A 24,456-nucleotide genomic window follows, 5' to 3' on the forward strand; every position below is an offset into this window, starting at 1 on the left:
TAAGTACTCAATAAATGTTGGCTGTTATTGTTATTATGGCTGTAAGCACACAGTACTAAACAGACTCCTTAGAGATAAAACGAGAGCTTGAGAAACTAAAACTAAATATGACCTTATTAAATATATATTTGATAAGTGGTATAACATTAGAGTAATCAATACTATCTGAACTGGATTATTCTTTATAGTCTGGTAACCACTACATAATTTCCCCAATATAACTAGTTAGTAATAAACCAGGTAGTCTAGAATATTTATAATTTATTTTGGTGAATATGTATTTCCTTCTGCAAATCAAAATAAGTATGAGCATGTAAATCTCTAATCTACTTACCTGAAAAACAAAGTTTATTCTTTAAAAGTGTTATTTAGTAACATACCTGTGATCATACCTGGAGAAAATTTGGCTTGGTTAAAAAGAAAAGGTTAAAATGACTGGGGTACTAATTATATGCCAAAAAGAGTCAACTTTATCTTAAGGAAGCACAGATTGTGAACCATAATCTCCTTTATCTATCTTTAAAAAAAATTCATTAGTACTTCAAAAAAATAATCTGTGGCCATCTCTAATTATAACACAGAGGAGTTTGCTATAATTTCTTTGGGATGCAAATTGTCCAATATAATTCTTAATATAATGATTCCCAGTAGCTGATTAGTAAAGGCAATTAATATATGAACAGAGAACAGAGTAAATATCTGAAAGTTTATCACAAAAAAGAAGAGGCATAAAAAATATATTACCATGTAAGATTGTCTTTTCCTCTCCAGGTTTCTCTTCTTCCTGTTTGCCTTTCTTCTGCCTCTTTGCTGTAATTTCATCCAATTCTTTTTGTTCTTCCTAAGGAAATTAAGGAGTGAATTTTTAAAATGGATGTTCCAGAACCCCATCCTGGCCACTGCTGATCATAAATGCTTTACAAGGAGGTGCACTTTTTTGGTGAAGCAATAGCTGCAAGTATATCTCCCAGGATAACAATCTCAACTCTTAGGCAGATTACAAAATGGCATTAAACACACAGTGTTTTTGAACTTTTAAACTCATTTAATACAAAACCTCTCCTTCTAGAACAGCTAGGAGTAATTTAATGTATTACGATAATTATGTAAGTGAAAAAAATGAGGTAATTAGAAAACCTAGTATATACCAGAAATACAGTGAATTTGAGTAAACAATGTTCTTCATAAACAGCTTTTAATAGTCATAAGGATATAAGCAATGACTACAGATTTGTGACACAACTTTTACGGGAAGAGCAGTAAAAGGAAGTGGGTGGTGGTGGATAGTCGCTAAGTCATGTCCAACTTTTGTGATCCCATGAACTGTAGCCCACCAGGCTCCTCTGTCCATGGGGTTTCCCAGGCAAGAATATTGGAGTGGGTTGCTATTTCCTTCTCTAGGGCATCTCCTCGACCCAGGGATCAAACCTGGGTCTCTTGCATTGCAGGCAGATATATTTTTTTTTTTACCAGATTCTGCCATGAAGGAAGCCCAAAAGGAAGATAAAGTGAGTGAAATCGTTGTGTCTGACTCTTTGTGACCCCATGGACTGTAGCCTAACCAGGTTCCTCCGTCCATGGGATTTTCCAGGTAAGAATACTGGAGTGGGTTGCCATTTCCTTCTCCAGGAGATCTATCCGACCCAGGTATTGAACCCAGGTCTCCCGCATTGTAGGCAGACGCTTTACCATCTGAGCCACCAGGGAAGATCCAAAAGGAAGATAGGGTAGTAATAAATCCTTATAGTAACTGAGAAGTCAAAATAAATAAAGAGCAGCATATGTGTATTACTGAGATAATTGGATATGAGATAGAGATAGAAAGTAAGCATCCTGAGGACAGGATTTTCTCTTAATCTTGTTCATTGCTGTATCCCTAAGACCTAGAATAGGGACTGGCTCATAGAGACAGTAGGATTAGGAGGTGGAGAGGGCAAGGTAGGGTTTTATAGTTTTACTTTATACATTTCATAGTATTATGAAGAACACATATATATAGATATACTACTGGAAAAAGCAAGAGAGTTCCAGAAAAACATCTTTTTCTGCTTTATTGACTATGCCAAAGCCTTTGACTCTGTGGATCACAATAAACTGTGGAAAATTCTGAAAGAGATGGGAATACCAGACCATCTGATCTGCCTCTTGAGAAATTTGTATGTAGGTCAGGAAGCAACAGTTAGAACTGGACATGGAACAACAGACTGGTTCCAAATAGGAAAAGGAGTACATCAAGGCTGTATATTGTCACCCTGCTTATTTAACTTATATGCAGAGTACATCAGGAGAAATGCTGGACTGGAAGAAACACAAGCTGGAATCAAGATTGCCAGGAGAAATATCAATAACCTCAGATATGCAGATGACACCACCCTTATGGCAGAAAGTGAAGAGGAACTCAAAAGCCTCTTGATGAAAGTGAAAGTGGAGAGTGAAAAAGTTGGCTTAAAGCTCAACATTCAGCAAACGAAGATCATGGCATCCAGTCCCATCACTTCATGGGAAATAGAGGGGGAAACAGTGGAAACAGTGTCAGACTTTATTTTTCTGGGCTCCAAAATCACTGCAGATGGTGACTGCAGCCATGAAATTAAAAGACGCTTACTCCTTGGAAGGAAAGTTATGACCAACCTAGATAGCATATTCAAAAGCAGAGACATTACTTTGCCAACAAAGGTTCGTCTAGTCAAGGCTATGGTTTTTCCTGTGGTCATGTATGGATGGGAGAGTTGGACTGTGAAGAAGGCTGAGCGCCAAAGAATTGATGCTTTTGAACTGTGGTGTTGGAGAAGACTCTTGAGAGTCCCTTGGACTGCAAGGAGATCCAACCAGTCCATTCTGAAGCAGATCAGCCCTGGGATTTCTTTGGAAGGAATGATGCTAAAGCTGAAACTCTAGTACTTTGGCCACCTCATGCGAAGAGTTGACTCATTGGAAAAGACTCTGATGCTGGGAGGGATTGGGGGCAAGAGGAGAAGGGGATGACAGAGGATGAGATGGCTGGATGGCATCACTGACTCGATGGACGTGAGTCTCAGTGAACTCCGGGAGTTGGTGATGGACAGGGAGGCCTGGCGTGCTGCGCTTCATGGGGTCGCAAAGAGTCGGACACGACTGAGCGACTGATCTGATCTGATACTACTTTGTTAAAATTTAAAAAAAATTAAATAAACCCATCATCAATTCTAAAATCATAGAAAGGCTGATTTTGTAATTACTATCTGAACATTGGTATCAGAAAAGCAACCTCCATGGCACCTTAATAGTATTATCAGGGTGATTTTTATTACCAATTGTTCAATACTATATTTTAGCTAAAAATTATGGAAGAAAATAAATCAGAAAAATATAAACAAAAATTATTCCAAAGAAAAACAAAGGAATCTTATAGTATTTTCTCAGTTAATTAAGGCAGAGAAATTCTGATGAGTCATTTAGTTCTCTAAGGAAACCTCATTTATTAACACAGATATCCTTCATTGAGACATAGCATACAGTTGAACCGGCAGTGAAAAATGTCAAAGCTTACTTCTGAAGGTTTGGCTACATCTTTTTCGTCCACATATTTTGCCCAAGGTCCCAAGAAACCATCAATATTAGATGCATCATTTTCTTTAAATTTTTTCCTCTTTTCTATTTTCTTCTGACCAGTTTCAAACACAGTTAAACCTACATTAAAAAGAAATCACAAATATGGGTATTTCCTAAAGATATACACACACACATATATTTTCATAGATTTATTTAAAACACAAAATAAAAGCTATATGAATCCAGACATATGGACTCATGCTATATATAGAGAGACTCAATCTTCTGGGCAAAGCAGATTTCTACTGCTGCAACTGCAGTATTTTACAAATTCTAATATATGTGAAAAAAAGACTCAGCTATGTAATCCTGCCATGGTACACAATCTTTTTAATTAATCACAGACCTTTATCAGTAGATTTTACCACTTTCTGAAAGAAACAGCAATTTAATAATGTTAAGTAATGGAAAATTTACCTCTGAAAGCAAGAACAAACAAATTTCTAATTTAAAGCCAAATTAGATAAAATTTCATTAATAAGTGTTCCTTGCTTCACTTGCTTCACTATATTATAATGCAACAATATAAAGAAGGTTTCACAAGAATCTGTATTTCTTCCAAGTGAACTCAATCTAAACTGGACCTCTAATATCATAAATCTTAACAGGAAGAAAGAGGATGTTTCTAGTTGGGATTCTCATTTGATCAATAGAAAGTGGCATGCTGTGTGTAGTCATTAAATTGGAAAAAGAAAGGTTTACCAGAGCCATAGTCAAAATTTCACTGTTAACTGAGAATTTAGCTACATAAAGATGTAACTTGTAGAGGTCTAACAAAGAGAAAAACTTACCTATATTAATTCAAATCAGTTTCCTTTAGGCTGTGTTATAACAAAAGGTTGTTAAAATCCTATTTTTACAACAATCTAGCTCATAAACCAAAGGCAGCTTGATCATATAGGCTATAGAGTTACTAAGTGCCCTCATACAAATAGCATATTCTTTTTCTATCCAACATTTTATGTATAAGATTCCAAGGGGCTGATGAGCTTTGTGGCAAGTTAACATTTAGAGTATGATGCTTTGTCTTATAGTAAGTACAAAATGAACACAGGCACAAACATATGTTTTAAAACACATATTCAAACTCAGCTTCAAAGCAACCCTTAAAGGCAATTTCCACAGATATGCACAATGATATTTTTTTCTGCTCTGTTAAAATGGAGCTTTACATTAGTGTTGAGAAATAAATCGCTAAAATTAGTTATACATTCATTTTCATTTCTTAAATGATTTCTACAATGTTGGCACTGTGCCAAGAACTCACCCTCCCTGCCATAGGTATGACTATCTTCCCTACAAGGCTGCACACCTAGTAAGGGGCAAAAGCAAGCTCTACACTAACTATATAAATACATTGCTCTAAACTATATCACTCTACTGTCTCAAGTTTAAAAAAATCAGGAGTTAAATTAAATACTAGTTCTTTCCCTACTTTCCAAAGTCAACTTACAAACAATAAGTATAATTATGTATATTTGATATTAAATATTTCAAATAAGTTACCTTGATTTTTTTCAGCTTCTTCTACAGAACCAATATACTTAGTAGACACTTGATGATTATCTAATGAAGGGTCCAATGCATAACCTGAAAGGAAAAATGTACAAATTACTGATTCCATTTTTTTCCCATTTACAATTCATTTTAATTCTATGCACATTTACTCATTTTACATTTTCCTTCCCAAGATGTTGAAAACAGCTTCTTTTGTTTGTCTTCTTGTGACTTTATTTCTTCCTTATTTTCTGAAAGTGTCACAGCTTCTTTTATCATCAAGATGTACATAAACAATAATTCTATCAAAAGCAAACCAAATTTTCAATTGTAAAGTTGCCTGTGACAGGCAGCTCAAGATAATTTTAAAGGCCTTCATTGTGTTGGATCTCTCTGAGCTTATCTCCAAAAGAGTTATCACTTTATCACATTCAACTGTCCACTCATACTCTGAATACCAATTCTTCGTGGGCCATGTTTCTATTCAGAATCATTAACCTGAAGGAACAGGCTAGGAAGCCAAGAAGAAAAGGAAGAATAGGACAAAAGAATTCACACAAACCACTGAGAGACTAAGAACTCAGATAAACACCAAAAATGGGAGCTAAAAACAGAACAGTAGCATAAGTGAGTGGGACGATACAATAAATGAGACTATCTTCTCAGATAAGGAGTAAAGGTGGCTGTGATAAACTAGATAATACACTTAGATTACAACACTGCTACAACCGTTTAAAAATGGGAAGAAATGTAGGGTTAATGTTTGTTCTGTATCACAGCAGAGTTACAGAGTGATAAGTATGAGACTTGGGTAATGCTGAATTCCTGTGCCATCTCCTTCATGTCTCATGTAACACTAGTACAAGGTCTCAGGAAGGTTTGCTCCCTGGTACTAAGCACACTGGAGAAGATAACAGAAAGGTCTGTAGCTTTACATTCCATATATAAGAGTGAGAAGAAACAAGTAGATAGGATCTGGAGCTAGACAAGAATTTTTCATGAAAAAATGATAAAACTTTTAAATTAACACAAAGTTATACTTGCTTATTACCTGGAGGGGAAAAAAAAAAAAGACTGCTAAACCTGAGATTGGTTAACTTGTTTACTAGTTTAAGTTCAAATAAATGGTGCTCAGTTCTAAGATTTCCATAAGACCATACATTTCTTAGTTTGCAAGAGGCTACTTTTTTACTCCAGGCTGCCTAACATAGTATATCCCACATTCACTTTTTATGTCTTTAACTCACTAAATAGTTCATTCTGTGTCCTAGCCCACTCTCTCTTGATGGAAGAGGCAAAAAAAAAAAAAAAAAAATCAGCTATTTTTTTCCCCCAAATAAGCTACTTCTGAATCTAGGCCTAAAGCCAACTGAATAGCTCTAAATGCTTACTCTTGCTATAGGATAGCTTAAGAAAAGTAGGTATCTGTATGAACTTTGTAGGTATCTGCACTGACTTTTACTTGTTTAAAGATTTAAACTATCTAAGCTATTGCTTAAGGCCCTTCTTTCTAAAGTCTAAAAAAAATATGCAAAATCTTTATAAGTTTGTTTCATTATAGGCTAGGATATAATAAATTCATGATGTAACAGGGTTGATTTTTATGTACTGCACATATATTTTAGGTTTACATGGAATCTCTTATATGTAAGCAATGGGTATAATGCATTTATTTTGTTGGACTGGAAGTGTTATTGAACTCTTTTTGGAGATTTTAGAGGTATAGAGTCTTTCGCTATGAATTTTGTCACCTGGCTTGGTGAAATATAATTTAATATATGACAATCTTTTTTACAACCAGTTTCCAATATATTGTGGATAAACAACTAAGACTATATGTACTAAACCTCTAAACTAATTCAGTGAATCAGTTTACATCACTCTTTAAAAACTAGAAAAAAAAAGAAACCCTTTCCAATATTAGAATAATTAAGTAAATTGAGATAAAACCAATCAGAGGGTATTACATAGCTCTTAAAAATAATAAGCTTTGAGATTATAAAGTAACACTGAAAAATGCTTATGACAGAATATTGATTTAAAAAAAGCTGCAAAATTTTCAGTTTAGAAGGATTATAGCTTTATAATACAAAATATGTATAATAAAAAAGACTTGGAGGAATAAATTTCACTAAAAGTAGGCATATCAGTATGGTAGGGTTATAGGTAACCTTTTTTCCCTCTTTCCTAAATGTTTAAAATTTATGTCATTTTTTAGCAAAAACAACTATTATTAAAAAGCATCACTGCATACATATTTCACATGATACTGCTTTCTTAACTTTTGCGGGGCCCTCCCTTAAAATAATGGAAGTTAATGGCAGATAGGACAGAAAAAGATTACAACTACAACAGGCATAAAAACATTCTCAGTTACTTTGCTTAATCACTCTACCAAAAAGTTCTTCAAAGCAGAAGGTGATCAATGTATCTCTCAACCTACACATGTAGATTATAGGAAGAGAAAGAAAATGCACCACCAAATATGAACAAATCTGATATAAGTGACCAGACTTTGTTCTGTAGAACCAACAACAAGGACAATATTATAAAGACCATCTTCTTTCAGAGGGGATTCCCAGCTTTGTATACACGTTAACTTGTGGCCATTCCATTTCTTGATATCCCTCAGTAATCAACAGAAAACTTTTCAGAGAGAAGATTTGAGAAAGAGAGTGAAGTCAACCAGTACATAAAAAAATTAAAATATAACTCTTAAGACTCTCTCCCTCTTTAGTCACTAAGTCCTGTCCAACTCTTGCGACCCTATGGACTGCAGCCTGCCAGGCTCCTCTGTCCATGGGATTCTCCAGGCAAGAATACTCTTCAGTCTATCCTGTTATTAACCAATTTCAATAGCAATCTGCATATAACAGTCATTCAGTAAGAAGTGCTATCAAAAAGTAGAACAGAAAACATTCTGTTTTTAAGACTGCAGAATATTTCTAGTATTCAGAAATCAGAGCAGGTTTAGAATGACAGCTAAAAACACTAGTGCGCCTTCCCATCTGTATATTTACAGATATGTATAAGAAAACACATTACCCTTTTAAGGCATCCAGATTAATAAATTTAAAAAGCCAGAAGATAAAATTGATTATTACACACACACACACACACACATCATTTCTAATAAGGTTTAACTTGAACTCTCTTATCACCTTACCATAAGTGGCAAAAGTTCTTCTTTGCTGTTCAAACATAAAATCATTGATATGGGCTGGTTCAGCATATCCAGAAAGCATATTTCTAGGGGCAGCCATTTGCTGGGTTCTGAAGGGATTTTCTGGTCCAAACTGCAATGTTATGAGGAAAAAAACAATAAAAAAATTCTCAATAGAATGAGTAGAATTATTGCACAGTGTATTTTCAACTCTAAATTATCAGGGGCCGATTAACCTATTTGCAGACTTGCTCCCCTCACACGATTCAGGACAACCAGTCAGTGGCTTGTTAGCACTGTTTGTCAGCCACTAGCACAGGAGAGCAATTAGCTCACTCTATATGCAGCTATTTAAGTTTAAATTAATTAAAATATTCAGTTCTACAGTCATTCTAGCCATATTCAAGAGCCCAACAGCCACATACAATTATTGATTACTACATTTTCACCACTGCAGGAAGTTCTATTTGATAGTGTTGCTCCAGATAATTGAAACTCACTATAGTTTTGTCTAAACCATGATTTGGGGATTTTTGGAGTGGTGATATAATTACAAAAACATATGTTTCTCTGCTACTTGATTATGAGTTTCTCAAAGGTGCAGACTTAGAACCCTCATACTTTCCATACTGTCTGGCATATAGAAAGCACTAATGAAGGAAAGATTAATCAAAGCCTGACTGGGGGAAGAAGACAGGAAATAGACAATAAAAGTAAACTGCTTGAAAAAGTCCTAGGAAAAGACATTACAAATGTAAACACAACTTTTCCACTCTGAAAAGTCACACTATGAATGTCTGAAAGTTACACAAAATAGTGCCATTATTACCTATTTGTTTACAATGTTTTGAGTTCCAGAATGGCTTTCCAAATGTTATTTAATTTGATGTATACACAAATTCCGGAGAAGGCAATGGCACCCCACTCCAGTACTCTTGCCTGGAAAATCCCATGGATGGAGGAGCCTGGTGGGCTGCAGTCCATGGGGTTGCTAAGAGTCGGACACGACTGAGCGACTTCACTTTCACTTCTCACTTTCATGCATTGGAGAAGGAAATGGCAACCCACTCCAGTGTTCTTGCCTGGAGAATCCCAGGGACGGGGGAGCCTGGTGGGCTACTGTCTATGGGGTTGCACAGAGTCGGACACGACTGAAGCGACTCAGCAGCAGCAGCAGCATACACAAATTCTGGAAAGTTAGAGAGGTATTCTCTTTCTCATGTTAGAAATGAAAAAAAAGTCAAGATGACATATCTTACCTGCCCAGAGTCAATAATTTGCTTAATGCTATTAAAAAAAGTATTAGGAAAATTCAGTTCTTTTCAGTTTTAAAATAAAGAATAAAATGAACTTCCCACTTTGGAAACCATAGAACTATACAGGTCAACTGTTATGATGTTAGAACTGTCATGATGTTAGAAAGATTCTGATGTTAGAACATCTTAGGTCACTACCATGAGAAACCACCTTTTCCATTATATACTTCCAGAGCCATAAATATAAACTACTGACCTTTTCTTAACCAGAATGCTGTGTTCTCTATATATCAACATTATACTATGCACAAAAGTCTGAATTTAAAAGTTAGATTTGCCGTATAATTTTTTCTGCTTTAGAAGAAAATAAATTACTATAATATTCCTTTCTATTGACAGCTTCCATTTCTAGGTTTAAAATGATTCAATCTTAAGATATCTAATTTATAGATAAAGATTTTATTACTATTTATTCTAATTAAAATGTAGGACAGGTCAAGACTTCACAGCCCGTATTACTTCTTCCTGTGCTGATAGGTGGAAATGCAGGGGAAAAAAAATTAAGATTGCTGAATGCTGGAAGTTACAGTTAACTTCATTTAGTTATTAAATTTATTACAAAAATAAGAACATTCATTAGATTAAAGATAATGAAACAACTTAAGTTTTCCAGATGATCTAATTGCTATAGCCAGTTAACATCTGCAAAGCGGCATGTGATATTTCTGGGGATAAAAAAATTCTAAAACAATAAAAATCTCCATTGCCCATATCATTACTCCTATCATGTATAATTAATTACCAATCATTAAGCTTATAACTTCTGATTTGAAAAAGGAAAGTACATTTTCATAGTCTAATTTTATTAAGATTTTACAAAAAGAATAATTCTTCTACAGGTCATACATGTCAAACTGTCCATCTTTTACAAAAAAATTCTCAGTGTTATGAACTATGATTTCCATAAGAATATAGATCCATATATTCCAGTAAAGTATATCTGGTGGTACTATTCTTTTTTTTTTAATCAAACCATTTTATTGAGGGGCTTCAAGGGAGGGTTGAAAAGCTGAAAGGACAATTAGATCTGACGTCCTACTCCTGGCTGGGATATGCCCAGCTTCATAGCCACTGAAAGCTGTGGTGCTATTCTTAACACAGTCTGAAAATTTATATGTGCTTGGACTTAACTTATATGCAGAGTACATCATGAGAAACGCTGGGCTGGAAGAAGCACAAGCTGGAATCAAGATTGCCAGGAGAAATATCAATAACCTCAGATACGCAGATGACACCACCCTTATGGCAGAAAGTGAAGAGGAACTCAAAAGCCTCTTGATAAAAGTGAAAGAGGAGAGTGAAAAAGTTGGCTTAAAGCTCAACATTCAGAAAATTAAGATCATGGCATCTGATCCCATCACTTCATGGGAAATAGAGGGGGAAACAGTGGAAACAGTGTCAGACTTTATTTTTTGGGGCTCCAAAATCACTGCAGATGGTGATTGCAGCCATGAAATTAAAAGACGCTTACTCCTTGGAAGGAAAGTTATGACCAACCTAGATAGCATATTAAAAAGCAGAAACATTACTTTGCCAACAAAGGTCCGTCTAGTCAAGGCTATGGTTTTTCTGGTAGTCATGCATGGATGTGAGAGTTGGACTATGAAGAAGGCTGAGCGCCGAAGAATTGATGCTTTTGAACTGTGGTGTTGGAGAAGACTCTTGAGAGTCCCTTGGACTGCAAGGAGATCCAACCAGCCCATTCTAAAGGACATCAGTCCTGGGTGTTCACTGGAAGGACTGTGATGCTAAAGCTGAAACTCCAATACTTTGGCCACCTCATGCAAAGAGTTGACTCATTGGAAAAGACTCTGATGCTGGGAGGGATTGCAGGCAGGAGGAGAAGGGGACAACAGAAGATGAGATGCTTGGATGGCATCACGGACTCGATGGACATGAGTTTGGGTAAACTCCGGAAGTTGGTGATACACAGGGAGGCCTGGCGTGCTGCGATTCATGGGGTTGCAAACAGTCGGACACGATTGAGCGACTGAACTAAACTGAACTGAATTGAAGCTGTGACAACAACAACGACAAAATCTTCCACTGAGACAGGCAGCTGTCTGGGGTAGGGTTCATCAACATCTAGCTCTCCTTAACTTTCTGGTTACTGGCAGCCATCAGAGCTTACTTCAAAGATATTGTATGTCAACAGAGGAAGCCAGAGAATGTTATTCAGCAGGGCTCAGCTCTTATCAATTATTCTCCCAGATGTTCCTGTTCTGTGTGAATATGCAACTCTTAATTCTAGGTTAGCCATTAAAAAATAAAACAATGCCTATTTAAAAATATACAAAGCTGATTTGTAAATGCTTCTTTTCAATTTTTGGTAGTTAACCAAGTGTAACTGTAAATATATATTCAAATGATTTTTAAAAATAGATATTCAAGTTAATTAGGTATGAGTATTCAATAGTTTTTAGCTCAGATAATACTGAAGTACACTGTTCAGTTCAGTTGCTCAGTTGTGTCCGACTCTCTGCGACCCCATGGACTATATATAGCACACGGGCTTCCCGGTCCTTCATTATCTCCCAGAGTTTGCTCAGACTCATGTCCATTGAATCAGTGATGCCATCCAACCATCTCATCCTGTTGCTCCCTTCTCCTCCTGGCCTCAATCTTTCCCAGCCCAGTACAGAAGTACACTGTAGTCAACTGCAATTGTAAATCTCCCATATAAAATATACGTATTTAAGTATTAATTCAGCCATTGTACCAAAAAAGAAAATGTTTCTGAGGTAAGCAAGCTTTCATTTGAGTGAAGCAGTGCTTTATTTATAAACTTAGGAGAAAAGCATTTTTAATTTAAGGCATTAGCTGATAAATCTAAGAGACCATGTATTATAAGGCAATGGTTCTCACGTTTTTAGCAGGCAGAGTACTTGAGGGTTGATGCCTTAGTAGTATGGGGCTTCCCCGGTGGTGTTAGAGGTAAAGAACCCACGTGCCAATGCAGGAGACTAAGAGACATGGATTCGATCCCTGGGTCGGGAAGATGCCCTGGGGGAGGGCATGGCAACCCACTCCAGTATTCTTGCCTGGAGAATCTCACGGACAGAGAAGCCTGGAGGGTTATGGCTCACAGGGTCACAAAGAGTTGGACATGACTAAAGTGACTTAGCATGCATGCCTTAGTAGTATATTATAACACCACAGGAATTAAGAAATTTCATTAAGTAAAAATTGACTATATGAAATAAAACTGTAAGTTCACAGATAGGAAAAAAACCCCTAAGTTATTGAACAAGTAATTATTCTTAGATTGTTGCTAAGTTTTTCATGAATATTTATTGCAGTAATCAATGTATAAAACATTTATAAACAATTTTAAGGTGAGAAGAGTAAATTATTATTTTCTACAATTTTGGAAAAGATCACCGCAATTCAATTTTATTGGCAGAATACCTCAATCTTGTAAGACATAAGCACAGTTTAAATATTACAATAGCATATTTTATTAGTGATCTATGACCTTGAACCTCAGTTTCCTCATCTGTAAAATAAAAGTTCTCATCTATCTGACTTCTGAAGCCCATTCTAACATTAATATTTACAGCAGCCCTTCTGGTCAGATCTTAAACAGTAACTGGCATTTCCCCCCTCTAAACTTTTATATTTCTTCTATTCTTAAAAGTAGTGTTATTTTAAGGAATCTGAAATTTTCTCTGAGGCTTATGGGCTTCTAGAGAAGCTAACAAATATACTTTTCTCTAAGTGGATCCAAAATAAAATAGCAATTCGTTAATTTATAATAGTCAAAACTGCAAACTACACTGTGGCCTTCTAAATGGTCTCATAGTTATGGAGTGATTGTTAAGAATGATCAAATCCCCAAATATGGCACCTGCAGGCAGTATAATCTCAGTTAAATTCCTCACTCTAAAATAGGGATACAAGTACTTCATAGGGTCGTAGAGAGGGCTAAAGGAGATAAGCATACAAATCCTTCAGGGTGGTACCTGCCATAGAGTTATAAGTGGTTGTTTTATTTCATTAGTCTCCATCCCTGTTCTTTTCCATCATGCAAATCTTTAAAATAAATCTTCCTAAAAACTCATCTATTAAATCAAGACCAAACTCGCTACCTTGGCCCCCACAGCTTGTGCAATACCTTCTGTACAAAGTGCTGTTCTAGTCTTAGCCTGTTCCCCTCTACTAATAATGACTAAAGCACTACTGTTCTTTATATTTTGTGATTTGGCTTATGCTGTTCCCTTCTGCCTAGAACCTTTCCTCTAAAGGCCTACCTAGCCATCAATGTCAATAATATTAACATAAATAATAATAAAGGCTATAATTTATTAAATGCTTATTATTCTGTACCAGAGAGTTTTCCTAAGCACAACATATCTTATCTCATTTATTTTTATAATTTAGTAAACAGAGATAATCTTCATTTTACCTATGGAAAAAAATAAGATAATTTAAGATCACAAAAGAACTAATAAGTGGTCTGTGTAGCCCCACATCTCATGTTGTTAACCTGGACTGTATTGGTTGGTCATTCAAAAAAAAAAATTGCTAGTTACACATACTATAGAAAATAGTCTGGTCTCTCTCTTTTTTTTTTTCTTAAAAACAAAACAAAACAAAAAAACACGTGGCATATCCTCTCTGGTAAACACTAGCATAAGGAAAGGGATTAAATCTTGTTTCTAATGATGGATTTTCAAATCATGAGAACTTGAATTTCATCTAGGAAAGCTCTGGTAACACTTTCCAGACTTTGGCAAGTTATGCAGATTCTAGTCAAAAAGTTCAAAGTCGGTAATTTATGTCACAGACAATTTCTTTATAAAACTAATTTTTCTTCATTTTTCAGTCTCATCACTATTTTCTTAAATTGTTGACAATAAGCATTGAAATGTTCCTAACATAAACCAACTGATACATCTAATGTGAGGTTCCCTAACATAGGGTGGGGGGAGAACAAAAAATTAAAGGACTGATAACCCCAAAAACAAGAATGATAAACGTACTATCTTGTCAATAGCATCCCAAATTTTTTGACCTTTTGAATTTTTCTTGAAAGTTTTGAAAAATAATCACATAGCAGTATGTTAGTTATGCACAGGATCTAAAATTTTAAGAAAAACAGGCTTTATAGGAAATACACTAACAGAAGAATGTCACACATCATGTCACTTTCAAATTTTCTCATTTTCTGAATTCAGTGGCTAAACTGAAGTACTTTACATTAAAAATATATATATATACATAATAAAAACATATATATAATATACTACCTCTCTTTAAAGCACCAGCTAAAATGGTGCCAAGAGCTAGGAAACAGCCTATAATTCAACAGGTATAAGGATTTAAGAAATAATGGAATAAAATAAAATTGTACCACTCTCGAGAGCATGAGAATGAGATTTTCGCTTATTGCACACTTAAGAGAATACCCAGAGCACTAGCACTGACACCCTTGGAGGCACTACACGGTGCCACTGCCGAATTTTAAGTGACCGTGGAAACCTAAGCAGGCAAAGATTACATGAAATAGCCTATCAAAAAAAAAAAAAAAAAGGGCAATGACTATATGCCAAAAAATGAATAAACATTAAAAAGTACTTTTTTCTCTACCAGGATCAATAAGATACAGCTCCTCATCTCTATCTTTAAAATGCTCTGAAAGATCCTGCTACTGAACTGGTATTATTACTTTTTATAATGATCTTTTTCTGACATCTGTATTTTATCAATCAAGCATTCTTTTCTCCTTTTTAAAGGCTAAATATCTAGAAATCTAATCTTTTCTACAAAGGCTTTCCGACAATTTTCATTATTTGTTTTTTTTTTTTTTTCTTCAGCTTTTTTAGTGCTTCCATCACCATTTATTATCAAGAAAAAGAATTCAGAAGATGTCTGACTCAGAGCAAGCAATAAACAGTGTGACTATTTTGAGCCATGACCACGTCAGCATGGCATCTCTTTTTATTGTTTAACACAGCAGCATTTGTCACTAGATGTTTCATAATATACTACGCATTAATGATGCTAATCAACCACAATTTTTTCCCTCAGTTAACTTGTAACACTCCCTTATCAACACTGAGAGGAAGATGTTAGCTAAGTCTGCCTCTAAGAGTTAGATATATCCTTACAAAAGTGTACTATTTAACTTTTGGAGAATAGAAGGATGTATTTTCCCTTCTTTTTTAAATTGAGATATAAGTAACATATAACAGGAGATATTTTCTGACAGTTTAAACGGTGTACTTTCATGAGAAAACTTTGAAAAATTCACCAACTGTTTATGTACCTAAGTATGGGCTTCCCAGGGGGCTCAGTGGTAAAGAATCCACCTGCTAAGCAGGAGATGTGGGTTCGATCCCTAGGTCAGGGATCCCCTAGATAAAGAAATGGCAACCCACTCTAGTATTACTGCCTGGGAAATCCAATGGACAGAGGAGCCTAGTGGGCTACAGTCCATGGGGTCACAAAAGAATTGGCTTAGCAACTAAAACAACAATTTAAATACTTCAGCAAAGTACACTCTTAATCTAATACATTTTCTTACCTCAGGAGCAAACATGGTCTCATACGTAGGATTATACTGAACCTCTTTGACAGCAGGGTCAAGGTGAACTCCAGTCTCCAAATCTTCCTATAAGAAAAGCAAATGAACACTAAAGATATGACAAGTAATTACTATATTTTAGAAATTACATTAAGGTCACACTAGCCATCTTAACACCAATTTTATGAAGATTACACTAGTACTTTATGATTAATCATTCTAATAATCAAAGGCTAATAAAAGTACATAATGTAAACAGTTATAGGGGTTAGAATGCATAACAAAATGTTTTTCCTTCCAAAGCACTGACTATCTTATCTGAACAAATTAAAATTTCTAATTAAGTCAACACCACTCAAAGCCTTAATGTAAGAGAGTCCAAAAGAGAGTCCTTTTTTATTAACTCAAAACGTCTGATCTTCTGGTTCCAAATTCAAGAGAAGCACGCCTTCTTTATTCAGCACACCTTTATTAGATATGTACCGAGATGGACTTGGTCAGGGACTGCAGAGGAAACAGAAGGGGGTGTCAGGGCCCAAAACTTCTAAATCTATGTGTTATTATCTATGTCAACTCTTATATTCATCCTCCAACTTAATGAACATAAAAATCTCATCTCCACCAGAGAATCACTGGTAGTCTATCTTATGTAACCCCACCACATGAACAATTATAAATTACAATTTTCTAGCCTGGATCTCTTCCCTGAACTCTAGGGATTTATATATCTGAGCTTTCAACTCAACATCTTTTCTCCCAGGATGTCTAATAGGTATTTCAAACTTAATATATTCAAAAAGGGAACCTCTGGTTTCTCCTTCCTCAGTGACTCCTGCTCCTACTGCTGCTGCTAAGTCACTTCAGTTGTGTCCTGACTCTTTGTGACCCCATGGACTGTAGCCCACCAGGCTCCTCTGTCCATGGGATTCTCTAGGCAAGAATACTGGAGTGGGTTGCCATTTTCTTCTCCAGTGACTCCTTCTAGCCTTCTCTAAGTGAACCATAATTCTACCCTTACATCTGTTCAGGTGAAAATCCCCAGAGTTATCCTTGACTCCTTTCTTTCACATTGTACATCCAACCCATCAGTTCTGGACACCCAGAGTTCACCCACTTTTCAAAGTCCTCTTTCACTATCACCTCAGTCCAACTTATCTTCTTGCACCTGGATTATTGTAATACCCTCTGAACTAGTCCCCGCTTCTGCCCTTGTCCACCCACACCTCACTCCATAAAGAGGCCAGTGTGAGTCTTTTAAAATATTAGTCAGATTATGTTACTCTTTCACTCTTAAACCCTCTGGTAGCTTCTCTGCTTAGGGTAAGAGCTGAATGAAGGCCTGCAGGGCTCATTACCAAGCTGTTCTCAGAAAGTATGGCTCCCAAAAGTAGTTTTTATAGGGCACTGCTGTCTTCCTGGATTGTCCCGCCTCAAGCATTTACTATTAAAAACGTGCTATCGCTACATGCTTTATTTACATATCAAACATGTTATAAATAAATTTCCTTTAATTTAATTAGGGTATTCAAGTTATATTTTTAAATTTTTAAGGAAGTTATATATCATATATGATTTGCATTTCAGTAAAGCTGAAATGACAAAATTGCCATCATAAAATGAAAAAGTTTGAATCTAACTGGTTGAGAATTTACCCTCCATAATCTGTCCTTTATCCTTACCAACTCTGTCTTCACCTAGCTCTGTGCCTGTGCTCACTTTACTCCAGATTCTTTGGCTCATTTGTTATTCCTGGAATTCACCAAAAGGCAATCCTATTTCAGGCTCTCTGCACTTAACTCTTCCCTCTCCTTGCAATTTTCTTTCTCTGGATAGCCACACAACTGTTCTCTCTCCTTTCAGGTCTCTGTATGGTTTTTCTATTTTCCCTTTACCCTGCTTTATTTTTCTCCATTTTATTTATTACCACTTGACATATTTATTGTCTACTTCCCTCTATTAAAGTATAAGCTACAGAAGTTGGACTTTGTATACACAAATGTGTCCTTGGCCCCTAGAACTATCCCTAACATACCACCATCTTTATTCTGCTGGCCTCTTGCTGATGTTAGGATACATCTGTCAACATAATGCAAAGATAATACAAAGCAATATGGCAAATTTTGCAGGACAGGTAGGATATCAGGAAGTTGACAGTGATGCTGGAGAAGCAGTGTCACAGACAAACGAAGATCTGGTAGGGTCAGACCAGTTAACGACCAAAGGTAGAAACCTGATGGGAAAAATAATACTATAGGCAGTTATGGTTCCAGAATTTTGTCACTACTAAAACACCCTTCACCAAAGCAGGCAACTTACTCGACTTCACAAAAATACAGTCCGATCTGACTCCCTTAAACATCCTTCCTCTCTGTTTCAAAATCGTCTACATCTTTATCTTAGCCTTTCTCTTGACTTCAACCTCCACCCCCAATTTTTATGTGCAGTCTTGACCACACCTGGCCTCTGCATCCACATACTTAACAGCCTATTGAAATTCATTATATGGATATTTCACACCATCAAACACTTTGCTGTGTCCAAAACAGAAGATATTGTTCCCTCAACTCTGCTGTCTCACACTAACAAAGCAGGCACTGAGTCTTACTGATTCTACCCCTGAAACATTTCTAAAGCAACCCTATTCCCAATCTCCATTCTCTACCTCCTAATGCACACTTCATATTTTGCCTGGTCTATTATAATACATCCTTATCTGCTTTAATGTGTCCCGTTTTTGGCTTATTAGACTAATTGCTGATTTTTAAAAATACCAAGCACTTTCATGTTTTCTGTGCTGTTGGCAATGTTACTTTGGTCCTTGTGCATTTCCCTTCATTATCTGATAATATGTCATCTTCTTTTCCCTGATACTTTTTTCCTCTTGGCCCAGGAAAAATGTTTTTCATCCACAGTTCCAAGAGATGTTGTTCATAACTCCTAATAGACCTTGTAATATATTATTTATTGCACATGACTTTTACTTATATTTCATATCCTTACTGTCTAGTAGAATGCAGGGCATTAAGTCCATGTTCAATAAATATTAGTTAAATGGAAAGAAATGACAGATCCATAGACAAATTAGAAGATGAAGGCTGACCAAAGATCACTGAATTCTGCATTTATGTCACAAAAAATCTTGGCCAGAGCAATTTTGGTAATGGGGTAAAGTATGGAGAGCCTGTTGCAAGGGGCCGAGGTATAACGGAAGATTTAGGAAAAAAAGACAGTAAAATTTTTTGCTCTTTCAAGACATCTGGCAGTAAATAAGAGATGAGGAGCCAGATTGAAGGATTTTAATGGTAAAATTCTGTTTCTTTCCTTTTTAAAGAAAAGGCTAAGCCAAAGATTCAGTCAGTCATAAGCTACAGGAAAGGCACAAGTAGGGAGAAACATATGATAAGAATGAGGGAATAATCAAAAAGCTGTGGTCATTCTGGAAGAGGGGTGGGAAAGGAGTGAATCTGGGAAAGAGCCAATTAGCCTCTGAAAAGAGGAGGAGATGAAATAGAGACTACAGTAACAAGAATGAATAATGGGTGATAGATGTTTGGAGTTGGTGGGAGATTTTGGGAGTCACAGATGATCTTTTAATTTTCTTTATGTAGTTAGGAACACAGACATCTTCAAAAAATAAGGGTAATATCTGGATTCACTTATTCATTCAGTAAATACTGCCTGAGTGCCTACTATGTGTCAAACACTGTTCTAGGCCCTGTAGAAACAGACAAAGCTCCCTGTCCTTATAAAGCTTATATCCTAATGGGGAAGACAGACAATAACCGATATAATAAAGAAGTGAATTTGCTAGAAGAGGGTAAGTGCTATAAAAAGGAGCATTTAACAACAACAGTGCCAAGATCAGGGTAGACACAGTATGTCACATAATCCTTGCAACACTTTTGTGAAGTAGTAGCAAGCTTAAGTCACCGACCCCAAGGTACCAACAGAGTAAGTAAGAAAAGGAAAAAGTTAAAGTAGCCACAATGAACAATGTTAAAGATACCTAATTAGTGGCAAACAAACAAACAAACAAAAATCACTGAGTATGGGTCAGGGTTTTTAGTTACAAGTAAGTGAAACGTTGCCTGGAAAATCCCATGGACGCCTGGTAGGCTGCAGTCCATGGGTTCGCTAAGAGTCGGACACGAATGAGCGACTTCCCTTTCACTTTTCACTTTCACACACTGGAGAAGGAAATGGCAACCCACTCCAGTGTTCTTGCCTGGAGAATCCCAGGGATGGGGGAGCCTGGTGGGCTTCCGTCTATGGGGTCGCACAGAGTCGGACATGGCTGAAGCGACTTAGCAGCAGCAGCTGCAGCAAGTGAAACGTTCACAGGCTGATTAAACTATATTGAATCCTTTTGAGTTTCTCTTGGAATTCTCAAAGGTGGAGAATTAGCTTGGGGGAACAGGCGCCAAAACAGGGTTAAGTATATAGATGGAATCATAATTCAAAATCAATCATATCTCAAAACCAGTCCAGTGAGGACAAAAGGTCACTGTTACCAAACATGATTATTAAACACTGGATGCTGTGATCAAGACTGCTGGTTGAAGGAACTAGATTATGCTGGTCACCACTGGTTGCCATGTAAAATGTTCTTTCTTTGCTTCCTCGTGGATTAGTTTTAGATTAGAATTTAGGTGGGTGCATCTGTCTGTCCCAGCCCAAATCACAGCCCTAAGCCTTAGCCAACAGGGAGCTGGGAGAATGAGAATCTGGGTTTTCAGCTTCTGAGGCAGGGAAGGGTGTTAACACTACAAGGGAAGGGCGCTCCGAAGCTGGGCCACCTACTTACGTGATACATATACGTTACCCCAGAAAGCATACCAAATCTTCATTGACTATAGACAGTACATAGGGCTTAGCATCAAAACACAATACCATAAAGTTAAGCTGCATAAAAATGAAATTAAATTATTTTCTTTCTTAACATTCAACTTATACTGATAAACTGCTTAAAAGAACAAGAGGCTCAGCCACATTCATACCTCCCCAGTGGGTTTTTTTAGAAAACAGTTGCTAGAACCACTTTATAATATGATTTACCAGATCTTTCTGATTAAGGGTATTTTAAATATTCTAAATTTGAATTACTTTAAACAGAGTACCATGAGACATCAAGTTTTAAACACAAAATACAATTTAAAAAGAACTACTTTTAAGAAGCAACAGTGGCAACTAATAAAAAATATAAATAGGTCCCAGTCTCTGGTTCCTGCTAATAAAATTACAGAACAAACTGAACAACTCTTCAGAAACTGAAGAGTTATTAATTTTACATTTAATTAGAAAAACTTGGACAACATCACAACCTTGTTTTAATACCCACGAGGAGTTCAGTAACAATTAGGCATGCAATTGAAATTAGCAGAGAATTACAAAGGATTTCTATTCAGCTTCAATTAGCCATGAAAATTAAAGTGCAGTAAGTGAAGGGCACCCTATGGGTCAAATAAGTTTAAACAGGTTATCTTTTCTTGATTCAAAGTAATTTGAGAATAAAGTTAAATATTATCTACATTTTAGTCTTTTTCACATTTCTTAGCTGTTATACAAATAAGAAAATGGATGCAAAAGCACTTTGTAAACTATAAAGCAGGACATAAATATTAACCATTGTTACAGACTATCAATGTTATAGGTTTTTGTCCCCAGAAAGTGAAAATGACTAGACTTCTAAAATGGGAGCTTAAATGGCTGAAATAAAATAACAGAAATTCATATGAAGATACCTTTTGAGTTTTGCCCTTAAAAAAATACAGAGGAAAAAGACTATAATAAAAGATAAAATGTTTTCTATTTCTAAAAAATTTGGCCCAGGGTTACAAGTGCAATTTCATAATTTTCAAATCTGGGGGTTTTGTAGTTATCTTTTTGTGTCTGATTAGCTTAGATGCATTGTGGTCAGAGAATGTGATTATGATTTAAAATGTACTGAGATTTATTTTATGGCCTAGTACATGGGGCAGCAAACTACAATTATTGGGCCAAGTCTAGCCCACAGTCTGTTTCTGTATCAACAAGCTAAGTAAATGTAAGATACTTACATTTTAAAGGGTTGTTTTAAAAAAGAAAGATGGAAAGACAGTAAGATGTGACAAAGACTGTATGTGGCTAGCATGTTATATGCGAGTCATTCAGTTGTGTCCAACTCTTTGCGACCCCATGGACTACAGCCCACCAGGCTGGAATTCGCCAAGCCCACCTGGAATTCTCCAGGCAAGAATACTGGAGTGGGTAGCCATTCCCTTTTCCAGGGGATCTTCCCGACCCAAGGACTGAACCTAAGTCTCCTGAATCACAGACGAGTTCTTTAACATCTGAACCAACAGGGAAGCTCAGTGGCCAGCAAAGCCCAAAATATTTACTATCTGGCCCTTAACCAATCCTCGGCCTAGTATATGGTCAGTTTTTAAAAAATGTTTTATTAGTGCTTAAAACAATTTTCTACATTGGATGCTATGTCCTTTATACCCTTTAGATACAGTTTCCTAATTTTGTTGTTTGAATTTTCTATATCATTACTGATTTTGTTTTGCTTATCCTATCAATTATTGAAAGAGGTATATTAAAATCTTCTGCTATAATTGTAAACTTGTCAATTTCTCTCATAGTTATAAAAATTTTTGCTTTAATATTTTGAGCTTTCTACATTATTGTGTGCTAAATTGCTTCAGTCATGTTTGACTCTTTGAGACCCTATGGACTGTAGACTGCCAGGCCCCTCTGTCCATGGGATTCTCCAGGCAAAAATACTGGAGTGGGTTGCCATGCCCTCCTCCAGGGGATCTTCCCAACCCAGGAATCGAACACATCTCTTATGTTTCCTGCATTGGTAGGCGGGTTCTTCACTAGTGCTACCATTAGATGCACATAAATTTAAAATTGTTATATACCCCTTTGTGAATTCAGCCTTGAATCATTATGAAGTGATCCTTTTTCCATTTTAAGTCTATTTTATTGACCCTAATACAACCAATACCATTTTCTTTTGCTTGGAATTTGCCTGATATACCATTATGAAAGTAGTAAGTCAAAAAATTAAATAATGGAAAAAAAAAACCTCCACAATTTATTATTATACTAGCATAAAACTAAGATGCACCTAGAAATGTCTGTGGGGATTCCTAGGTAGTGCAGTGGTAAAGAATCCACCTGCCAATGCAAGAGATGCATGCAGTACAGGTTCAATCCCTGGGTCAGGAAGATCCCCTGGAGTAGGAAACAGCAACCCACTGTTCCACAGAGGAGCCTGATGGGCTACAGTCCACGGGGTCACCAAGAGTTGGACACCACTGAGTGACTGAGCACACACACAGAAATCTCTGCAACAAAACTGTTCAAGATATTGATGCAGGAAATTATACACTTTCAAAGAAATTAAAAATCTAAAGAAGACCTAAATGAATGAATAGATAGAACACTGTCTTCAAACTGATCTATCATTCAATTCAATCTCAAACAATATCCCACTTGGATGTTAGCAGAACTTACAAGTTAATTATAAACCATATGTAGAATTACAGGGGACAAGAAAAGCCAAGACATTCTTGAATAACAAAAAATGGATAGAGGTGAGGGGGTAGAACAACCTACAAAGATCAAAGCCATATTATTAAAAATATTCATACCATACACAAAACTTAATTCCGTGGATTTATGGCTTAAATGTAAAAGCAAAAATATAGTGCTTTCGAAAGACAAAATAGGAGCATATTTTTATGGCTTTGGTAAAAGAATTTATCCAACAAGGAAAATCTGTGGCTTATTATTTCTCCATAACAAGACAAAAATTTGCAACATACATAATTAACACAGGATAATATCCAGAATATATAAAGATCTCCTACACATTAGAAGGAAAAGACAACCCAATAGTAACTTCAAAAATAAAAACACTAATAAGATATATGAACTCTCATTAGTGTTCAGTGATATGGATTAAAAAACATTGCATAAGTTCATACTTTGCCAAAATGTTTACCATTAGTCACAACTTGACAATTACAGATGAATGTATTTGTATGCGTCACATCTTTCCCCTGGATATTTTTCCACCATTAAATTTACTAGGTATAAGCTTTTTTAAATAAAGCTTATTAACAAACAAGTGATCATCAATATCCCTTACTCTCAGACAACTAGAGCACTGGGGCCGTTTAGCCCCAGCCCTATCTCTGATGGACCTCTGATACTTTATTCAATCTTTTCTCCTGGATTATTTTACTTGTAACATGAAGTGATTGAACTGAGTTCTACAGATGTCCCCACACTCCCACCCGTTCGGTATACATTGAATCTCAATGTTCGTACTTTTTCAAGACTTTGTTTTCCACTTATTCTTTCACTCCTTT

The 24,456-nt window shown here is 36.1% G+C and overlaps 2 protein-coding genes across 3 annotated transcripts in view; one reads left to right on the forward strand and one right to left on the reverse strand.

Moving 5' to 3' along the window:
- Positions 1-12,121, forward strand: part of METTL24 (methyltransferase like 24) — a 164,798-nt gene extending 152,677 nt beyond the window's left edge. Inside the window, exon 6 of one of the 2 annotated variants that reach the window (XM_070376476.1) lies at positions 10,709-12,121. In XM_070376476.1, coding sequence (XP_070232577.1) covers positions 10,709-10,720 — 12 coding nt within the window. In that variant the 3' untranslated portion in view covers positions 10,721-12,121. Of the gene's footprint in view, positions 1-1,473; positions 1,971-10,708 lie in introns of those variants that run through there. The other variant, XM_070376477.1, reaches the window with a different exon arrangement.
- The window catches only part of CDC40 (cell division cycle 40), a 47,780-nt gene that overhangs the window by 19,500 nt on the left and 3,824 nt on the right, over positions 1-24,456 (reverse strand). Inside the window, exons 2-6 of the mRNA XM_005890228.3 lie at positions 16,094-16,180; positions 8,255-8,384; positions 5,098-5,181; positions 3,530-3,669; positions 745-841 (exon numbers count right to left, since the gene is read on the reverse strand). Coding sequence (XP_005890290.1) covers positions 745-841; positions 3,530-3,669; positions 5,098-5,181; positions 8,255-8,384; positions 16,094-16,180 — 538 coding nt within the window. The remainder of the gene's footprint in view (positions 1-744; positions 842-3,529; positions 3,670-5,097; positions 5,182-8,254; positions 8,385-16,093; positions 16,181-24,456) is intronic.

Source organism: Bos mutus, chromosome 9, assembly GCF_027580195.1.
Source record: "Bos mutus isolate GX-2022 chromosome 9, NWIPB_WYAK_1.1, whole genome shotgun sequence".
In the NCBI taxonomy this organism is placed as follows: domain Eukaryota; kingdom Metazoa; phylum Chordata; class Mammalia; order Artiodactyla; family Bovidae; genus Bos; species Bos mutus.